Source organism: Botryllus schlosseri, chromosome 11, assembly GCF_051294905.1.
Source record: "Botryllus schlosseri isolate E-star chromosome 11, Bs_hap1, whole genome shotgun sequence".
Taxonomy (NCBI): Eukaryota; Metazoa; Chordata; class Ascidiacea; order Stolidobranchia; family Styelidae; genus Botryllus; species Botryllus schlosseri.
Genome location: NC_137246.1, coordinates 24364198 through 24386169, shown reverse-complemented (window position 1 = coordinate 24386169; position 21972 = coordinate 24364198). Strand labels below are relative to the sequence as shown.

The 21972-nt window shown below is 39.4% G+C and overlaps 3 protein-coding genes across 4 annotated transcripts in view; 1 reads left to right on the top strand and 2 right to left on the bottom strand.

Annotated features, from left to right (window-relative positions):
* Positions 1-21972, bottom strand: part of LOC145449522 (hsp90 co-chaperone Cdc37-like) — a 148494-nt gene that overhangs the window by 31790 nt on the left and 94732 nt on the right. The window lies entirely within an intron of this gene.
* LOC145449521 (uncharacterized) lies at positions 1099-4376 on the top strand. The gene is made up of 2 exons (XM_080327910.1): positions 1099-2171; positions 2253-4376. Exons 1-2 carry the CDS (start codon positions 1434-1436, stop codon positions 2688-2690), a joined length of 1176 nt encoding a protein of 391 aa, XP_080184036.1. The 5' UTR covers positions 1099-1433; the 3' UTR covers positions 2691-4376.
* LOC145449505 (putative N-acetylated-alpha-linked acidic dipeptidase) lies at positions 7098-21894 on the bottom strand. Its single transcript, XM_080327891.1, has 17 exons — positions 21707-21894; positions 21467-21635; positions 20514-20613; positions 19379-19564; positions 18907-19032; positions 18612-18811; positions 18439-18553; positions 17528-17646; positions 16563-16704; positions 15668-15821; positions 15201-15348; positions 15030-15141; positions 14434-14489; positions 11427-11626; positions 10298-10379; positions 10143-10235; positions 7098-7766 (listed from the first exon to the last, which is right to left on the bottom strand). Exons 1-17 carry the CDS (start codon positions 21804-21806, stop codon positions 7592-7594), a joined length of 2277 nt encoding a protein of 758 aa, XP_080184017.1. The 5' UTR covers positions 21807-21894; the 3' UTR covers positions 7098-7591.

Sequence of the window (21972 nt, the reverse complement as noted above, 5' to 3'; positions counted from 1 at the left end):
AACTGTCATTGGGAATAGTATTATATCAAAAAGTCGTAGCTTGCGATGCGTTGGGTATATAGCTATCTAATTAGGTCAGTATAAAAACCATTGGTACTCTGTGACGCCCGTGACGTATAGTTAGTTACATCCTTGTTGTTCTCTTTGTTCATATTATTATCGGTGGGGAGCAAGGTAGTAGTACGCTCCACAACTGTTTTCCAATGGATTCTTCGGCGATCGAACATTTTTATTCCAGGGGTTCATAACCAGGCGTCCGTAGACCCCATGGGGGTACCAATCACAACATCAGAGTGTACGAGATGCATTGTGGAATTAGGCCTAGGCCTATATGCTGTGGAATATTTTCTGGGCCAACTTATTCAACTGGAATATATTCTTTCCGCTACGCGCGATTTTCTGTGAATGAGCTTTCTGATTACAATATTATAGGTACCTTCAGAAAATGTGTTCAAAATGGACAGGGGTACGAGAAATCTTATTGAAAGCACACGGGGTACTATTGGTAAAAAGACTAATAAACAATGGTATTACTATGGCACCATAATTATCATTTTCCAGTTGCTATTGATCTGTTCCAATCCAAGGCTAATCACAAATATATAAGAAACCCGGATTAGGCTTCATCACTCAAATGCTCTGATATCAGATCAATCTTTGGTAAATTTTGAAATACCGTATTCTGCATAAAATTGTGGCGTGTCAAAGGTCCACCAGCTGTAAAATTATAACCCAACAGCTTTTACGATGTCATGATGTGTGCTCTCGCATGATGTCTATAACTCATTATTTTACCAAATTATGCCAGGCACAAAAAACAATTTTATACTAATATTTGCAAATGTGATTTTTTTCCGTGCCAAGTGTGAATTGTACAATAGTAAATTACACTTTCACGATGTTTGTGGAATGCCTGTCTGCAAGGTCCCGTCAAATAAGGTCTACTTGGAAATTATGCATTGAATATCCCTAGTATTGATGCTGCTGCATCCAAAACTAGGAAGTTGGCTCCCGAGTACATTCGAGTTGAGACCTCTGCACTAGAGCCACCAGTCTGATTATGATTGACGGACTGCTGTTGATTGGCCATAGCTGTGCAGTGTGCACTGTGCATTTGTACGTTGGAATGGTAGTTCTGTTCAGATGGTATGTTATAAGCAATATCTTTGCCCGAAATAGTGGACAAAATATCACAAAACAATGGTCATTTTTAGATCGATATCTAGTCGAGTCCCACACTGGACATTATTAGCTTATTAAGCATTTTGATCAGAATACAACACCAGAATTCATTGAGAGCCCGTAATCGACACTTTAGATTAACTTGAATTTGTTTATTTCTTGCCCCTGCTGTGAGTTCCAGGAAATATTTTTAGAACGACATTGTGTATGTAGAAAAGTATTTACTTTACAAGAATTAATTCAAGAAACGCATGGCCATACATGCATGTGATATCTGTGGCAAAGCATATACTGCCAAATCATCCGTAAGGAGGCACCTTGATATCCACGCTGGTGTCAAAGATCATCAATGTGATGTATGTGGGATACGATTCACACTAAAGTCTATGCTCAAGACACACATGAATATGCATTCTGGTGTCAAAAGCCATGGATGTGATGTATGTGGGAAACGATTCGCACGTAAGACATGCCTCAAGAGACACATGGTTATGCATTCTGGTGTCAAAAGCCATAGATGTGACGTTTGTGGGAAAGGATTTACTTCCAAATCTAATTTGAAGAGACATCTTCATATCCACGCTGGTGTCAAAGATCATCAATGTGATGTATGTGGGAAACGATTCACACAAAAGACTCTTCTCAAGACACACATGAATATGCATTCTGGTGTCAAAAGCCGTAGATGTGATGCATGTGGGAAACGATTCGCACGCAAGACTTACCTCAAGACACACATGGTTATGCAGTCTTGTGTCAAAAGCCATAGATGTGACGTTTGTGGGAAAGGATTTACTTCCAAATCTAATTTGAAGAGACATCTTGATATGCATGCTGGTGTCGAAGATCATAAATGTGATGTATGTGGGAAAGGGTTCACACAGAAGAGTACTCTCATGGGACACATGGCTATGCATTCTAAACTGAAACGCCATAAATGTGAGGTTTGTGGAAAAGCATTTCCTGCGAAATGTTACTTAAAGAAGCATCTTGTTTTACACTACGTCAAAAATCTAGAATGTGATGTATGTGGTAAAGTATTCCCACGATATGATACCCTCAAGCGCCACATGATTATGCACTCTGGTCTGAAACGTCAGAAATGTGAGGTTTGCGGGAAAGAATTCACACGCGACCTCAAAGAACACATGACTATACACACTGGGGTCAAAGGATATGAATGTGATATTTGTGGGAGAGCATTTACTGCCAAATCTTCGTTGAGGACGCACCTTGATATCCATGTTGATGTAAAAAATCAAGAATGTAGTGTATGTGGGAAAGGATTCACACAAAAGCGTTACCTCAAGGTTCACATGATGATGCATTCTGGTCTGAAACGCCAGAAATGTGAGGTTTGCGGGAAAGAATTCACACACGACCTCAAAGAACACATGACTATACACACTGGGGTCAAAGGACATGAATGTGATATTTGTGGGAGAGCATTTACTGCCAAATCTTCGTTGAGGAGGCACCTTGATATCCATGTTGGTGTAAAAAATTAACAATGTAGTGTATGTGGGAAAGGATTCACACAAAAGCGTCACCTCAAGGGCCACATGATCATGCATTCTGGTCTGAAACGCCAGAAATGTGAGGTTCGCGGGAAAGAATTCACACGCGACCTCAACAAACACATGACTATACACACTGGTGTCGAAGGCCATGAATGTGATATCAGTGGGAGAGTATTTACTTCCAAATCTTCGTTGAGGAGGCACCTTGATATCCATGTTGGTGTAAAAAATTAACAATGTAGTGTATGTGGGAAAGGATTCACACAAAAGCGTTACCTCAAGGGCCACATGGCTGTGCATGCATTCTAGTCTGAAACTCCATAAATGTGAGGTTTGTGGAAAAGCATTTACTGCGAAATCTTGCTTAAATAAGCATCTTGTACACTATGATGTCAAAAATCAAGAATGTGTGGGAAAGGATTCACACAAAAGGATGTCCTCAAGAAACACATGACTATGCATTTACTGGTAAATCTCCTAAAGAGGCATCATGCTGATGTGTAAAATTCCCATCTTACAGCCAAAGAGAGCCATTTGTGTGTCAGCATATGAAAATACCTATTGGTTTATCTGTTGTTGTATAAGATAGGCCTCTGGTATTGACACTTCTTTCAACGTGACTTTTGTCACTGTTTGTCCGGCGTGCCATAGCACCACTTCCAATCTACTTCTTGGTGGTGGATTCAAGGCCATAGTACTTGCTCCTGACGATTGTTTCGATGTGACGCAGCTTTTCCATACATTTTCATTATTTGGTGCCTTGTATCAATTTGTTTCGATGACTATGTCAGGGTGTAATTGTTTTTTCTTCAATTTACGTTCGTTGCATACATTGTTCGCGTACGCAGTTTCTCACTTATCATTTATCCTAGTGCTAAACTAGGTTCACCGTGTTACTTCAATAGAGCTTGAATATTGAAGCTGTGCTGTACTCGTGTGGTGCTGGGACTTTATTACTGAAAAATGATATAACCTGACAGGGACAGCGACACATAGATATCCATCTGGTTCGTTTATTGATATTCATATAGGTGGCAAGCAAACCAATTCTCGACAAAACATCAAATTTAATTTATATACCACTCTCAAACCACAGCTGTCAATTTGAGCCCCAACCCCATCGCGAACGAGGCTACGCAAAGTCTGCATGCCTTTCCTTCCACACAACTGAACGCAATGACTGCTAAACCCAGAATTTATAAGTAAGCCCAGAGGAAGAACTTCATTTTTCATCGCGTGCTATTCCATTCTGAATGAAGACTTGATGCATTTTTAATCACATGCTCAGGTCTGCTGAATTTTCTTGCTGAGCCACCGGTTGAGTAGGCTACCCGGCCCTGGCAAGTACGAAAGTGGGCCCTGCTATAACCTATAAGTTGGAAGCCAAAGTCATTACAAAAATATTCAGTTAGTCAGAATCTCTACCCTCGATCGGTAGCCTAACTAGCTCTCTTATTGCGGTAACCGCATTGTGCCGATATGTATTTTTACAAACATATGCAGCCAGGTCACGCAAGGGCGCTTTGTTTACACGCAAACTCTCGTAATTCGAGACGCAACATGGCCCTTTTTGTGATTTGACCTTATTGGCGGATGGCGGCAATCTCAGAAGTCGAATAAGGACTTGTAATGCTGTGCGATCAACGATTTGCAATTGACTTGTGGACACGTTCAATTAACATGCAAAAGTACAAAAACTTTTCGCAGAGATGGTCCGATTCCCAAATTTTGGAATACGAATCCATCCGGCTGGCAATTGGAAATTTAGAATCCATAAAAATCATGCCAATTCTTCATATTTCAGTGAAAAAATCCGAGTTTCAAAGCAAATTCAAAATCTGAATCCAATCCGGCTACGTTAAAAATCGATGACGTCCTGCTCCTGAACAATTCGTACCAGAGACCCATTGCGCCTTAGCAAAATTGCCAGGGTGAAATGGCCTAGCGAAATATATGTCACTTCATTTCTATTGGTTGACCTTTTTGTTTCTTCACATACTTTTCATTCAGTGTGGACCGTGTGCGTGCATGCCTCTTATTCGCATGTTCTTATATTTTGTAGTCCAAGGTGGGTGTCAACAAACTGTCAGAGTTACAATCTACAATCGGTCGCTTATCTATGACGACTAATAATGCTACACAAAGGTGTGATCTTGGTACCCGAAATAAATGATCTTACCAATTGAACTACATCAGGGGTGTCAAACTCAAATTGCGTCGCGGGCCGGATTCAAACCATCTGATCGCTCGCGGGCCGGAGCATTCAAATGATTGAAATTCCATACCCTTGTTTTTTGCTTGAATACTCAATTATTAAGCCTACACAATAAACGGATCATAGGATTCTACTCTAGCAACACCTTTATTAGCGAACAATGGAATTAGTAAAATTGAGATTATAGCTGGTTACATACGGTAATACAGGGGTGTCAAACTCAAATTACGTCGCGGGCCGGATTCGAGCCGTCAGATAGCTCGCGGGCCACACCAGTCAAAGGATTCCGAAATATTAGCTCAGAATCAATGTCCTTGTTTAACATTTGAATAGTTGGCCTGCACAATAGTATATGACATTATGCTACGGAACAAAGGGGTTTAATCCTAGCAACGCCTTTATTCGCAAACAATGAAATTGGCAATGATGCGATCATTAGGCCGCTAAATACAGTCATAAATCGATAGAACAGTGGCTCTAACGATGATATAAGCTGGCATATTTCTATACTACTGGCGTCGACCCTGCGTATGCGTTGTCAGGAATACAAAGGTGTTAACTGTGAATGCGAACGTTGGAATTAGATTCATTATAATTATATATATCGCGATTCGGGTGAATCAGAAGTGAAGCAGTAGTGCTACCACAGATATTTCAATTTATATTTCTGTGTAACTATTCTATTCCATATTTAAACCGCAAATAAGGGCTTCGCATTGGCGTTTTGGCTTCTGTGAATAACTCGTTTTTGATCAATTTGTCAAAGAACTGCAATTTCAATATGCAATTTATTTGGGTTCTCGTAATTGGGTGTCAATGTCAGCGACTTGTTCCTAATGGTGGCTAGAAACCGCAACTCCGCAGTCTGGTGGTTATATAGAGTGACCTATTAACATGAACTTGCTCGACGTTTGCTGTCTTGAGGGATTATTCAATTAAATTATTTTATAGTAAAAATCTGAACGTTTGTTAGAAATGTGCACGCATTTTTCAATCTACTCGAAATTGCTTCGCGGGCCGGATGAAATCATCTGGCGGGCCGGATGCGGCCCGCAGGCCGTATGTTTGACACCCCTGCGGTAATATAAACTGCGAAATGAGTAGCTGTACGGACGATATACCTCCTGTGTATGCGTTATGAGGAATACGAGATATATATTGGAGCTGGTTTATTACTATTACATCGCGATTCGCGTTTCTCCGTTGTAGAGGTTCTGTTAAGTCATAAGCGAAATTGGGAATGCGTCCACAGATACTTGAGTTATATTTGTGTGTAATAATTTCATTCTCCATGTAACCTGCAAATACCGGTTTCTCACTATGGCGGTTTCACTTCTGTGGTTCACTACTTTTTGGTCCACTTTTCCGTAAAACTCGGAATTGAGTGTGCATTTTTTGCCTTCTCGGAATTGGACGTAAATGACAGCTTTTCCATGCTGATGGTGACTAGAATGAAACCACAACACCGCTGTCGGATGGTCATAATGTGAACTGTGAACAATTGAACATACTCGACATTTGCTGTCTTATGGATTATTTGATTATAATATTTCATACAAAAATCTCAACATTTGTAAGAAATGTGCTGAATAATACAGCCATTTTTCAAAATAGCTTCGCGGACCGGATGAAATAGTCTGGCGGGCCGAATGCGGCCCGCATGTTTGACACCCCTGAACTATATGGTCTGGTGCTGCGTCGTGATGATTTTGTTTATGCAAATCTAGCTGTAAACCTTACCTCCTTCATCAAAGTAACCATTTTCACTAGTCAAAGGCATAAGTGCATAAAACTACTTGAGCAAGGAATCCGTGAAAAGGAACTGTGCTATTCTGCCATTCGCAAACATTTGCTGGATAATCCTGTTAGCTCGGAATATTATCGGGACGACAGATTTTGTGTTGTCGGGAGAGGCCTTTCATCTTCACACTTTTATTTGGGCGCCTTGGAGTCGACTTTTATCAAAATACGCCAACCAAGTCCGTGCCTACAAAAGGAGTTCGTGCACCATCTAAAATAGTGTATTGAGCTTGAGTGCTCTCTTCGTCCTGATTGTTCGAAATTACATGCCGGTGAGGAAATATTTTCTGACACGGTTGTTGATATACTAGGTCTTTTCAATTCTCTACTACTAGTTATGGACGATTACCTCTGACGAATGTCAGCCGAAAATCATCGGGTTCGTTTTAATATGAATATACCATTCACCTGTGCTTCAGTTCTCAAAAGTAATGCTGCCTGAAAAACACATATCTCCAAATATCTGTGGCATAATAGATAGGCATAACGATCACTGCTAACTGCAAAAGGTCGGTACAATGCGGATACCGACAACAACATTACCATAATAGACTTTAGTTGGCACTGTAACATGCAAGCAGTGACCTTTAAACACAAAGGCAAGTACTAGAACAGCGGAATGTTACAAACATCGTAGAAAAATATACAATTACACTTTCATCGTGTGTACAAAAATAGGTAATGAAATGATCATTTCATCATCATCATCAATGAAATTTTGTTTGAGAGCAAAGCAACATATAATCGTTTGGAAAAACACCTACCGGGCAGTATCATTTATTATAAAGTATATCGACAGAGACTCACATGGCTTCATAAAAATGAAAAATAATACATTGTAACCGTAATGACAAGAAGCGTATCATAGCAGTCTTCAGAACCGCGCAAGTACCGAGGCAGCGGAATGGAGATGAAATGTGGTGATTGCAAGTTGCTTCTTCACCTCTTCCCAATTGTTATCTTCCAAAGCATTGTTGATAGCGTCCGTCAGTGCAGAGAAGCCAACACCGAGGTATGCATCAGTGGAGCTCGGGGCATACACCACATTCCTGGCACAGTATGCACGTACGCACATGTTAATACCGATTTCGTATCACATTTAACGATGAAGGCAATGCGTAACCAATATCAAGGCGCACTACGTCAACATCGAAATTAAATTTGCCTCTAAATCAAAATATTACTCTCGCAATTTTGGTATATCTGATGTTGCAAATTGCGCTAGGCAATAGGAATACAAGATGCTTGCTATGCTGAAATTTAATTTTGCTTCATTATTAATGCCTTCAATTCTCTACTAGTTGCTGACGATCACCCCTGACGAGTGTCAGCTAATAATATTCGGGTTAGTTCAATAAAAATACATTAGTGAATCATATTATATTAATGACAATGCCTTCCTGGGTTGTAACCAAGTCACAAGGACCCTAGTCACAAGTCAACTTCTATTTTATGGTTTTGACTCGAGTCACTGAAGAACCCTTGAAACCATGATTACTTGATTAGTCGTGTCCTATTGCTGAAGTACAGATCACCCCACAACATTGTCACAATGAAATCGGTATGGTCGATAAAACACCAAAGTATCTTTAAAGTGATGGATAACGGACATTATATTCTTGTGGTGGCATATAAGGTGCACATTTGAGCTTTTACATATTACATTCTGTATGACGTCATAATGAGTGATACTCGAATACTCGACTCGAAAGCAAAATACGCGATTCAGAATCGAATCACTCAGGTACTCGATTTTGCCCAGCCCTAGTCTCGAGTCATATGACTTGGTCTGAGTCACGCGCAATGGTTCGAGTACAAGTCGAGTCAATATGCAGATGGTCTCCAGTTGAGTCGAGTTGAAAAAATGACTTGAGTCAAGTCAGACACAAAAAATTTTTGACTCGAGTCCTTACAAGACAACCCTGATGACTTCGTCTCTATGAATCATCTCTACATGTAAGATAACATTACTGTGATCCACACACATATGTGGACAAAGTAGTCATTGTTCGTACTCGAGTAGAAGCGACGCAATTTCTAATCAAGTACATTTAGTGATAGTGATTTCAAGGTAGGTAAAAAGTAGGATCTAGGCCTAGTTTTGATTAAGTAGTGCAAGTGGACAAAAATTGTGTGGGCAAGTGGGCAACAACAAAATCTCGGTAATAGTATATATACATTGTCTAACAATATGAGTGGGCAATTGGGCATAGAATTGAACCAGTCAGAGAACATCAGACAATCGCACCAATATCCGAGGGTATTTCCAGGGCTGTAACCAAGTCACAATGCTTCGAGTCACAAGTCAAATTCACTTTTACTGTTTTGACTCGAGTCAAGTCGAGTCATTTTCAATTCACCACCGAGTCAAGTCCGAGTCCAAGTCATCGAGCAGAGGGTCAAGTCCGAGTCACGGTATTATGACTCGAGTCCGAGTCCAAGTCATTATGTTGACTGCTCACTTGTGCTCAGTTTCCAGTTTAAGTCTTGGTAAACTCACTTTATATAACTATATTTGTTGATATCGAATGTTTCGCATTTATAATATACTAATTTTCCTCACTTTTAGCAGTTTCTGGTCGCATTTTCAAGTACCAGTACCAATCAGACGAATTCCCAGAAGGGTGGTTGCTTCACAATTCTTCGAAATTACAATGAAATGTCGGTCTTGGCCGTCTGAGTGTCGAGTCAATGACTTGGTTCGAGTCATGCACAATGACTCGAGTCCAAGTCGAATCAATACACAGATTGACTCGAATCGAGTCGAGTTATTTCCGTATTTTGAAAAAATGACTCGAGTCAAGTCAAGTCATCAGAAAATTGTCATCAGAAAATCGACTCGAGTCATTACAACCCTAGGTATTTCGCTATTTCCTACAAGCATATTCAGTCACCTCGAGCCAGGATTGTAATGCCTCGAGTCATGACTCGACTTAAGTCGCAATTTTTCGTTGACTCGACTTGACTCGTGTCAATTTGTTCATTCACTCGACGCATTCTATATGACTTGTTAAAGTTTCATACATCAGGACCGATAATGGAAAAATAAGCCCAGAAACTGTCTTTTATCTATTTTTATATGCAATATACATGTTTGGAGTGAGAAAAATTAGTATATTATGAATCGGAGGCTTCGGATGTCATCCAAGAGTGGAATCTGTCTTGAGCTCGATAGTGAACAGTAAGCACGATGACTTGGACTAGAGTCTCAACACTAAGACTCAGACTTGACCCGTTCTTCCGCGACTTGGACGTGACTCGGTGGAGGATCGAACATGACTCGACTTGACTCGCAAGTCAATAGTATAAAAGTCAAATTGACTTGTGACTTGATTACAACCCTGCCTGGAGCTTAAAATCTGGTCATGAATTGTAGTCTCAAACAAGTTTCCTCACAATCAACTATTCAAAGTACAAATCCATACCTGTAATACGGGCGACCGGGCAATCCTCTGAAGTCCAAAAGAGCTCGATCAAAATACATTATCCTATCATTCAACTCTCTGATTTCCAACGCACTGAAAAGGAATTTATTGATGGCAAACACAAAGTTATGGATAGTATAATGTGGTATTCATACTTTGTAAAATTTGCTCGTGCAACTACATCCATGAACGACGCCGCACTGCTCAAAAGGTCGTCCACAGCCATATTCAAGTTCTCTGTCAAATGATACATCGCTTCATAACTTAATCTGGGTCAAGGCAGTCAAGTCACGAATGCTGCCCGACTAAGTAAGAAATTTGGATTAAGAAAACGATATTGTAAGAGTAACGGAGAAGGATAACCTTGATGATTCAAACAAGGCTGTCTTGACCATGCGTCACTTGAGCATGTGACTTTATAATGTCAAAAGTAACCCTAACACCGAAATTAAGCCTTGTCCATATCCTAACCCTAAATCTATCCATGTCCCAAAATTTAACCCGTATGCTCAAGTGATGCAAGCGGCCCCATTATTCCATCAGAGGCATACAAGTGCATCTACTTTTTCGAAGTACTCAAGTAGTTTTTGCCTACTTGTACTTCTTACTCAGTGGTTATGAATTTAGACTACTTCTACTTTGAAGTTTTCAGTTTTTTAGATCGAAATAGGACAGCGATCGTTGACTTTTTATTTATTTGGAAATCGTTACTTCTTGCAGACTTAAGCAACTACTACATAATTCTAGTTGTCTAGTTGGACTAGTTTGAGTGAAACGCAAGTAATCTAATTCTAATTCAATTTGTGAAATCTTTCTATGCTCTAGTTTTTATTCTAATATAATTCTTGGTTTTCTTGAAAACGCTATACGTGAACTGTATCGTGCGAAACGAGCCAAGCTTGGTATATATAAATTTGCCGTTCTCTTGCTTATGAGAATTATCTCTGAATTGATGTGAATTTAACTTGATTTAATGTCCAAGTTTTTTGCGAATTCAGTCATCTTAATCGAATTTGGAAAAAAAACTGTGTAGTAATAATTTTAATTCAAATCTAATTTCGACAATAAGGTGTATCAATAATTCTACTTCTAGTCAAACTTGAAAACAAAAACTGTAGCTATAATTTTAATTCTAATCCAATTTGGAAAAGCTTGCCTGACTTGTAATTGAGTAAAAATTTATGACGTCACTTCTACATCAACTTGAGTAAAAACGCGGACTAATTAGATAACCGGTGAATTTCATAAAATGTATTACTTACCATATAAAGTTGCTGCACTCACCTACGCTTATACCATGCATCTTAAAGTCCTTCTTCGTGTTCTCTGAAATTTTAGCAATCAAATTCTGAATTTCTAATGCGTAATCCAAAGGAGAAAATGGAATGATGACATCATCGGAAACTCTCCGCAGGATTTCACCAGAAACCTGTGCCACGGCGAGACCCATCTTGTAGTCCGGATCAAGAAATTTTTGGTAGTATCTGAGAATCATGATATGTTAGATAGGGTTACCGTATTTGAGATATGGAATGGAGGACACCGGGGCCTACGATATTCGTAGGCCCCGAGGACACTTTTCATAAATCACAGATAAATAAAAAAAAGTTCATTTTTCCTACTCGACTCCCGAATGACCTACTTTATAATAATACTGCTGTGGAGTTGACTAAAAAAAGGTCATTCTTCCAGTCGCAGTCCCGCAAGACCTGCTCGAGTGTCCACATTACAGATTGCACGTCATTTACAGCGTTTTTATTTGTGCCTGTCCATTAGCCTGGCTGTCGCAGCTATAGAAAAGGACAACTTCCCAAATATGAGGACATTTAGGCGTCCTCGGAGGAGATTTTCGATTTTCTGAAAAAGGAGGACAAATCCTCCTAAATGATGACATATGGTAACCCTAATGTTAGTTATCGCAGTACTGGTGATGTAATGGAGGATAGTGCATTTTGTCAAGCAGCCAGGATGTAACTAGATAAATTATTAAAAACGTTTGTAAAACTAAGAATATAAAGAAAACACAGCTTTTGTATAGATCCTCATTTGAATTTTGATGGAAAAAAAACAAGAATGGATATGTAAAACCATATCATCACATTACTCTATACCAGTGGTTCTTAACCTCGCCCCCAGCGCCCCCCAGGGGGCGCTGGCGATTATGAAGGGGGGCGGAAACGCTCAGGGGGCGCGCTGGGCTCAGGGGGGCGGTATGGGGGGCGCTGGAGAAAAATGGCTTCGCAGTAGATGATGTGGTGATAGGACATATCCTTAATGAGTATCCAGATCAAATTAACACCGAAAACTTCGTTACATATAGCCTTCAAAATACATATAGGTTTAATTGTCCATGGGCGCCTAAATGACTGACACCGAATGTTCCTGTCTTGGCAATCTGAACCCCAGAAGACGAATTCCATCTGGCAGGGAAAAATTATATGTCAGTGAAGAAATACCAATCTGAAATCGTGTGCGTCTTTTAGTTTAGTACGATTGGGCGACAGGGATATTCCTGTTCGGCGATATCCCCGTTGAGCGATTCTATATTTTTTGATATTGCAGACAGGGAGGGGGTCACGAAAAAACATCATGCAACGAAGTCATACCAACGGGTACGCCCGCCCGAATATGTTTAATTATTAGTAACGGGCCCTACAGTTTCCAAGAAACCTCACAATGTTCGCTTCAAGTTTTGATGAGTCTGCGCACACTCAACAACTCACTGCGCTGACCCTTGGACAACAGTGCGTAACGACTAAAAAAGGTAATAACTTCGGATTTGTTGTGCGCAACGTAGATTTTCTGTGCGCAGAGACCGTGTCAGCACTGCGCACGTGCGCAGCTTAGAGGGAACATTGCACCTCACTCAGCTCTACAGGTAAATGTGTTTACGTGAGCTGAGAGAGGATAAAAATTGATCTCAATTTACATGCAATTCCCGATGATATTGAACAATTTAATCATTAACTAGTGAAATTTTTCGCGATTCGCGCGACTAGGTGAGTATAGCTGCCTCAGTAAATGAACACCCAATGTAGATACCTAATAGTCTATCAGCAAATAGAGGACAGCCTAATGGGGGTCTGGGAGTGAAGTCCCCCGGAAGTTTGGTTTATCACCCGATGGGGGCCCTGGACCAACGTTTTTTGTTTGGGGGGGCTGACGAAGTGCTGTTACGGCCCTGGTAACGAATAATTGTACCTGCGGGCACGCCCGAATATGTTTAATTATTAATTACGTGCCCTTTATTTTCCTATACAACAGCTCACTCAGTGCTGCTGGTAAATCTGATTACGTGGGCTGAGAGGATAAAAAGTTTATAGCGACTTATATATGTAATTACCACCTATTCATTCATGCATTATAGAAAATATTGGTACCTAGGGCGACCAGGCCACACAAACTTTGCTGACCATCAAAATCACGATATGGGGTTCATTGGGGCGAAGCCCTCAGAGGTTCAGCTTATCACGCTATGGGTGCGCAAGGCAATCGTTTTAGGGGGGTTCACGAAGTGCTGTTACAGCCCTCCCTCATACTCATTGTCTTTATTACATTCCTTACAATATGAAGTTGGGGGGGGGGGGGGGGGGGGCTGGAGCACGATAATTTTTGAAAGGGGGCGCTGGAGGAAAAAAGGTTAAGAACCACTGCTCTATACTGTCCAACAGTCTAACGCAGTTATTCTTATCCGGTGTTCCATGGAACACTCAGAGTTCTGTGGATGACACACCCAACTCATACATATGCTTTGCGATGACAGGCCCGTCGTGGCCATCGTTGATTGCAGGCGATTAGGCCCGATCAGTAGTGGAATTGTGACTCTGTGGTGGTAGGTCGTGTGAAGTGGCGTACGCAGGGGAGGTTGTCGTTCGAAATCGGAACCCTGTCTCCCTGAAATGCCACTACTACCTCCTATATTTAAAACTAAGCAATTGGTATCGCGCTGTTTCAACGGAAAACAACACAATGACACTCTCCAAGGTGAAGTGTCGCATTTCTGAACTGGTATCTGAAAGGGACCAGTAAAATTCACACTAATTTGCAATCAATATTCATTACAATGTTTTTATTGTGTGTGAAAATCATATTTTAAAGGTAGTATTCATGTAGCACGCTGCTGATGCACAGTTCATTTTGCGCACCAGTAATCTATGATAAAGTATTAGATGTGTAGTTGGATTTGGATATGTATTGTAGCACATTATTGTTGGGGCTCTGTGAAGGCTTCCAGATTTGAGTGAGTGTTCCGTAGGTTAAGAATCACAGGTCCAGCGATTGTCACACTTACGCGATTGTGTCATGCACGGAGTGGTAAACAGGATAGGATGACATAGGCATTTTGTACTGAAAAACAATGTACACGATGAGATGACGCATTTGCAATCAATGTTTCGTAAACAGAGTGGATATATCTAACAAAAAATAGGCTAGCATTGTTTTTGGAGGTAGGATCGTAGCTACTCAATCCTTTTCCATATACAAAGCAGACTTGGACAACTAGTTGTTTAATTAGATTAATTAGAGCGAAATGCCAGTAATCTAATTCTACTCTAATTTGTGATGTTTCCATGCTCTCACTATAATTTTAATTTGTTTTTTTTTTCTGAATATGCTCCAGGAAAACTGTATACAGTGTATAGTGCAAAACGAACCAAACTTGGTGTACATGCATTCCCATTGTTATGCTTATGAGAATGAACTCTGGTTTTGTTGTATTTCTTTCTAATTTGTAATTTTAATTCAATTTCCAAGTTTTTTTGAAATTAGTAATTCAAATTGAAAATATAATTTGAAAAAATAATTGTGTATCCCTAATTTTAATCTATTAAGGCTGATAATTTGCTAGTCGCCCAAATCTGATATACAGGACGTCAATGTGGATACCTCGTCCCAAGTATATCTGATATCTGCTCCTGGCACTCCTGTCTTTTGCACAAACACCTTGAAATCGCTTCCAGACCCGAGTGGTTTCAAATACGGACGACTAGTATTATCTCTGAAACAGTGCAGTATTCAAGTTTGATGGGTTATTTGGATTGAAACATGGTAGCTCACTTGTCATAGTATTTCGCTTTCCATGTATCATAAACAGTCGGTCGGCCGAGTGCTATTTCCGCTGGATCCGGGTTTTCGACTGAGCTTGTGGCGTCTTTTAATATTGCTCGCAAATTGGGAGTGGCTTTCGCTCTGAATGTTGCATTGCCTGGGAAAAGTATAGGTTGTCGGTATTAAAGCATATGAACTTTTTCAGATTTGATTGGTTTGCCACTCAACTGGTATTGACTCTTGAATACTTCTGCTCATTTGTAACCCCAGGAATACTTGAACTTACACTACTTTTTCAATAGTCAACCCCATTAGGCAATGTAACTCCTGAATTATAACGAAGATATTCGATTTTGAAATTGTACATGCGAAACAGAAATGCCTTTCTATTGCTTATATTAGGTTTGGACACCGAATTGCAAGTCAATTCTTTTAGATCTGCTCGATTGCTTTTTTTTTCGGTAAATTGTCAATACCTTGCACAGAAATGTCAATGTTGAGGTAGGTAACTGCTTTGAAAAGAATATTCTTCTCAAATTCTTCAACCCATTCGTTCGAACCGAGCAAACCGTATTCTTCTGCATCCCAACTGATGAACATGATCGTACGACGCGGTCTCCATTTTTGTGACTGAAAGTACGATTACTATAACTGCACAGTTCACACGTAACAAATTTCGATCAAACCTTAACTTTTGTAAGGGTGAAATACAAATTATTATGAGTGGTTGTCACAAATTTCTCAACCACGGGCAAATCTAAGCTCCATTGCAATGCAACAATCTTGATATCATAACAGTGTTTAGATTTATGAGTATGACTGAATGTTTGGTTCGTCATAATCTACCCTATTCTTGATTATGCAACTATTTATTTCATCAACACCAGTACTTGACTTGACATTATATAATATATAAGAAAACATATCATGTTTATGCCGATACCGTGGTATTTAAGATTTGGGGATGAGGTCATTCTAGCAAAAATACATTGAGTAATATTACAGACTCTTGAATTCATCTACTGCATCACGCACACGCAGAACGACATCACTTTCTATCGTCTGTTGGTCACCACAGATTACACTTGAGAAGCATGAGTTAAATGAACGGGAATGAAATAATGTTCCGTATCATGAATCCAAATTATATAAGAGATTAGGTATTTGATCTAGGTTCGGATGCATAGAATTGTGCAATGCCTGCACTTCACATATCATCATCGCAATTGATCTATTTGGTATCAAAGATTCAATACCATAATTTCTATCCATTCCATATTCACCTAAACTGGTATCTCCTGCTACACCCTAAGAGAGGCAAGTAAATCCTATACATTTCAAATTAGGCGTATGATTATTGTCAACACTTACTTTGACGAGTTCACCAATTGATCTTGAAACTTCCATCATCACCGCTGTGCCACTAGATGGGTCGATGGATCCGTACAACCACGCGTCACGGTGATTGCCCATGATCACCAAACGGTCTGGTTCCTCAGTACCCCACAGAAATCTAAGCAGTACATTCTTCATGTATGCATGTGACAACAAATGGAATAAGCACATAGGGAAAGAGAGAGAGAGAGAGAGAGAGAGAGAGAATGTAGTGAACATTCTATTCCCTCCAAGATATAAAGAATGAGACACAGAAAGAGATTCATTCTGTGAGCAGATGAGAAGGTTATTGGTAGAGCAGTCTCTTGGCTCATGTCATGACCTAGCATGAAATACAAAGGTCAGACAGTCAACGTTGCATTATCACCTTCTGATTGGCTATCATAACTATATGTGTCCAATGTTTATTCAATCACAGTGCTAGAATTCAGCGAGTTCGAATAGGACACTAATAATGCAAGATATTAAAAGTCTACTAGATGAAGCTGGATATTTAGGAATCAATTTTACATGTCATCGAGTCACCACCCTCATATCTCTCCGCTATGCTATCGCAGAGTACCCAGTGGGGACGGCGCGGATAATAGTTTAACGTTCAAGCCTTGCGCCCCGGCTGTGGATTGAAGCGACAGCAATCTACCACTGTGATATATTACCAATCGGGATGTCATATTGTGATTTTAAAAGAAATAGATCGGACATCTCATGATGCAATATGACAGTATTCTTACAAGTTCCAGTTCAAGTTTATTCATAAAATTTCATCACTTCAAAACATCACAAGACTGCAATACAATGAATGATAGGAAGATGCCGAAACGACTAGGAGTAGTCTTAAGATCAGACACCCACCTGGGATAATAACAACTTGCATTATGAACATCGTCAAACCAATTCTGTGAAAGCCCATATCGCAACAACAGTGGTCACAAAAGACATACCCTACAACATTCCTGATGTTTCTTCTCGGTCTTTCATTCCCGGAATGCATAACAAATGAATAGTTTTCATAACCTGGTTCCATGTCATCACCAAGTTTGTAAGTCAGCTTCAATCCTCCCTGCAAAAACGAGCAATTCTTGATAAAATGCCACAAGGACATACAACTCACTGGAGTTATCATAAAGGTATAAGCACTTTGTTACTGAAACTCAAAAATTCATTGGTGGATGTTTGATACCAAAATCACATATTATCAAAAAGCATGCTTTTACATTGCGCACTTTACTGCACAGAATAGCATTACGGTACATAAGAAATACTGTAGAAGGAAATGAGGATAGCCTACTTAAAAATTAATGATATTACTCTGCTAATTCTACGCAAATCCAAATCAATAAGAAGTCATATTACCATGTAAACCCAAATATTGCGATAAATTCTACAAGCAATTTTAATTCATTGGTGAAGCATGATGCTTTGTCTACTAATAGTTGCTGGAGTGGGCATACTTTTGACTGGCTGGATGCAATTAACACGGAAATTTTAATGATGGGGCGACATACCGAGCATCGCAAGTGCTTGGGTTCGATACCACACTGCTTTAAACTATATTGTTCAGAAACAAATGTATTGATTTTGTTTATTCCTTTGTAAATGCTGACATACGGCGCTAACACAATTGCCCATGCCCCCTTACTGTCATTGAAAATTCGTCAGTAAGTGTACGAATCAATACATCAGGAATTACCGAAGCCTTCAATGTGCTGTGTAGGCCTATATGCTCGAGAATTATGAAAGATATGGCAACTAAGCAGAATGTTTCTTAAGAAGTGTCAGCCATGCAACAATCAATGTCAAATTGTTTGCAATCACTGGTGAATTGTTTACAACACACAGTAAATAATCTTACTTGCCATCCTTTCGGAGCTACTGTGCCTCCCATCTTTGACAAAAACTTCAAAGCATTTTCAGCGCTTATTGGCGTAACAGGTATTTTCGGCAGAAACACTTGGTCGTTAGGTATGCTGAAATACGTACGTAAGTATAACATTCAATTATATTCAAACACAAATTCCATCTTACCGGTAAGAATAGTTCTTGGCCGGATAGTAAGGCGTCAGCGGGTCGCCGTTTCTAAGTAAAAGAGTGCCACGCTGCAAACTATTGATGGGCAACCAACGGTTGTTTGGATATGCGACCGAAATATTCTCCCGATTACCGAAATCCATGGGGTCGGAAAATAATACCAAGCCACCACATCCATTGCTTTCCGCAAACTCTGCCTGCCAATATACACAATGAGATTTGATGAATTCCCTCTCTGCCATAACTTATGTTTAAAATTACAAAGCACCACAGAGACTAAAAATGCTTGTACCTTAGTACCTCTGAAACCTCTTCCGTATCGACCGATACATATTTTGCCAGTGACGTTGACTGTCAGATTTGTTCTCAAAAAGTCAAAATCTCTTTTGCGGGCATAGTTCACATAGACCATTCCTGCCTGGAAAATAAATACATTATTTCTGTTTCTAATTAAGCTTCAATGTTGATATTTTGAAATATAGAGTGTTAATCGCCTTCACTGGAATAAGAATATGAATAGAATATTATTGGAATTTAATTTTTGTAATCATCAGGTACACGGAAATAATGTTTCGAACATACGATTTGTACGATGAGATAAAGAGAAGATAAATTCCCAATTTTTCTTGCAAAACATCTACATCATTAGTGTGACATGAGATATTGCATAAAAAGGATGAGTTTTTATTATTCTACCATTTATTATTCTACCATCGGAATCAGTTAAATATGCTTAGTCCACTGAAATAAAATTTGAGGATTACCTCAATGTGTCCCGAGCTGCCATACGCATTGAAAGTCGGTGGCACATCTTGTGGACGTTCATCTGGAGTGGCCGTTGGTTCGTAAATGTCCGATTTATCCATCAACGTACCATCGGGCGTTTTTACGGCAACGTAGTTCGGATTCGAGGAATTAGGATAGCACAGCATCACATTGTAATCGTAGGTCTAGACAGGAAATAGTAAGTGAGGCAGTTAATATACATCCTCATTAATTTACTTCAATATAGGAATAACCAAATCAACTAAGCTGGCAGCAACAACATCATCACTTTACTCATTTATCGTCCACAGCTTGTAGTACTATCTACAGCACTAGCTTCCATATAGATTTATAGAAAAGCTGTGTACATTGTGTCAGTTCATCTCTTTAATTTCTCAAACCCATCCCATATGTTTATATTTGGCAAATAACAGGGTTCTAACCAAGTCACAAGGTTCCGAGTCACAAGTAAATTTTACTATTATGGTTTTGACTCGAGTCAACTCAAGTCATTTTCAATTGAACAATGAGTCAAGTCTGCGTCCAAAGTTTCGAGTCCGAGCCACAATGTTGGGACTCGAGTCCGAGTCCAAGTCATTCTGTTCACTGTTTAGTTTTCGAGTTCAATCCTGTTCAACTCGCTTTTTTTACAATCCTGTTTGGTTGCTATTGCATGCTTTGTATTCGTAATATAGTAATTTTCCTCATTTTACACAATGACTGGCCCTATTTTACAAACGCCAGTACTGATAGACGAAATACCAATAATGTGGTACCTTACTATTCTTCGAAGTTACAACGAAATGCCTGTCTTGACCGTCCGGGTCTCGAGTCAATACCGGTACACAAATTGTTTTAAGTCGAATCGAGTTATTTCTCGTATTTGAAATAAAATGACTTGAATCAAGTCGATTCACTAGAAAATCGCGACATGAGTCGAGTCGTTGCAATCCTGCCCATTTCCCTTTATGATATTTTATGGAATGGATATTCATACAATATATTAAAAAGCACGAAAATGTTTGCAAAAGACATTATTGAACATTCTTTCTACGATCTTTTCTTGTCAATACCTCATGTTTGGCCCACCTTGTGGATATACAGTATTGAAATGAAAACTATCGATAGTCTTACCCGAACTTCGTCCAATTCCTCTTTCCATCTCTCCACAATCCAATCTGCCAATACATCTTGTTGCTTGGTGCCGGCAATGTGAGGTTTACTTGCTAGAATCCTAGAATACAATACAGATTGCACACAGAATAGGCTACATTTCACATTTTAAATCGGGAATATCGCAGGGTAAAGCAGATTCTGGCAAGATAGAGAACTGGATTATCAGAGTCATCAGAATAGGAAGTTACCAATTTGATCTGGCATTATAGATTCTTTATTTCTTCAATATAATTATATCAGGTTTGTAAAACTCTCTAACTTCAAAATCTGAATCACAGAGATCTGATAAACAAATTCGTGGTCATGGTGAGCGCTTTTCAATATGATGTGTGTGAGATAAACAGGCGTAGGGTTGTAACCAAGTCACAAGGTTACGAGGCACAAGTCAATCTTACTTTTATGGTTTCGACCCAAGTCAAGTCCAGTCATTTTCAATTATCTCCACCGAGTCAAGTGACATACTGTTGAGACTCGAGTCTGAGTCCAAGTCACTATGTTCACAGTTCAGTTTCGAGTGCAAGTTGTGTTCAACCCACTGCTTCAGTGATAACGAATGTCTCACATGCATAATATAGTGAACTTGCTCACTCATAACAGTTTCTGACCTTATTTTTCAAGTACCAGTATTAATGATAGATGAAATAATGTAGTAACTTTACTATTCTTCAAAGTTACAATGCAATGCCTGTCATTACAACTCTAGAGGGGCCAAATTAGAGTCATATAGATTATATCACACATTAAACGCTATGAACAAAATTTCATGTATAAAAACTTTCATCATTGACTGTTGTAGAGAGTCCCTGGTGAATTATAAGTTAAAATACCAATGCGTTACACATACCGTACGCTAGCCTACTGTAAAATGCAAATCGAGAAGTTTCATATTTTTATAGAGAATAATTATATACTCATGATTTTTCTTTATATTCTCAGCTTTCATGCTTGCAAGTAATAAACTCTTCAAAGTATCACTGTCCTCATTGTTCTTTTCCTCCTCAACAGTCTTTTCTTGTCCAAGACTCATCCCAATGAGGATACCGATGGCCAGACAAATGATCAGCAACAATAGGGTGATAACTTGTAAATGTATTGGTAATCAGTTGTTAGCTTCAGGACTTAATACAATAAGGAAATTTCAGAACACTTACAAATCGCCTTTAATTTGTGCAACGTCACATACTTTGATTTTGATCCGTCACCAGCACCTGGAGAATTCAGAGGCTTGATCTCATAATCTTCTCCTGCCATTGTTAACACTTCGTACGTTAGCTCAGGACTATGATATTCCAACTATTACAAAATGTTACTATACAAGGTATTCAAAACGCATATACGGTCAGATTTACGTACTACTGAAGTCTGTGGAATACGGTAAGCGTAATTGCACAGTAGTTGAATTATTATCAAAGTGCAA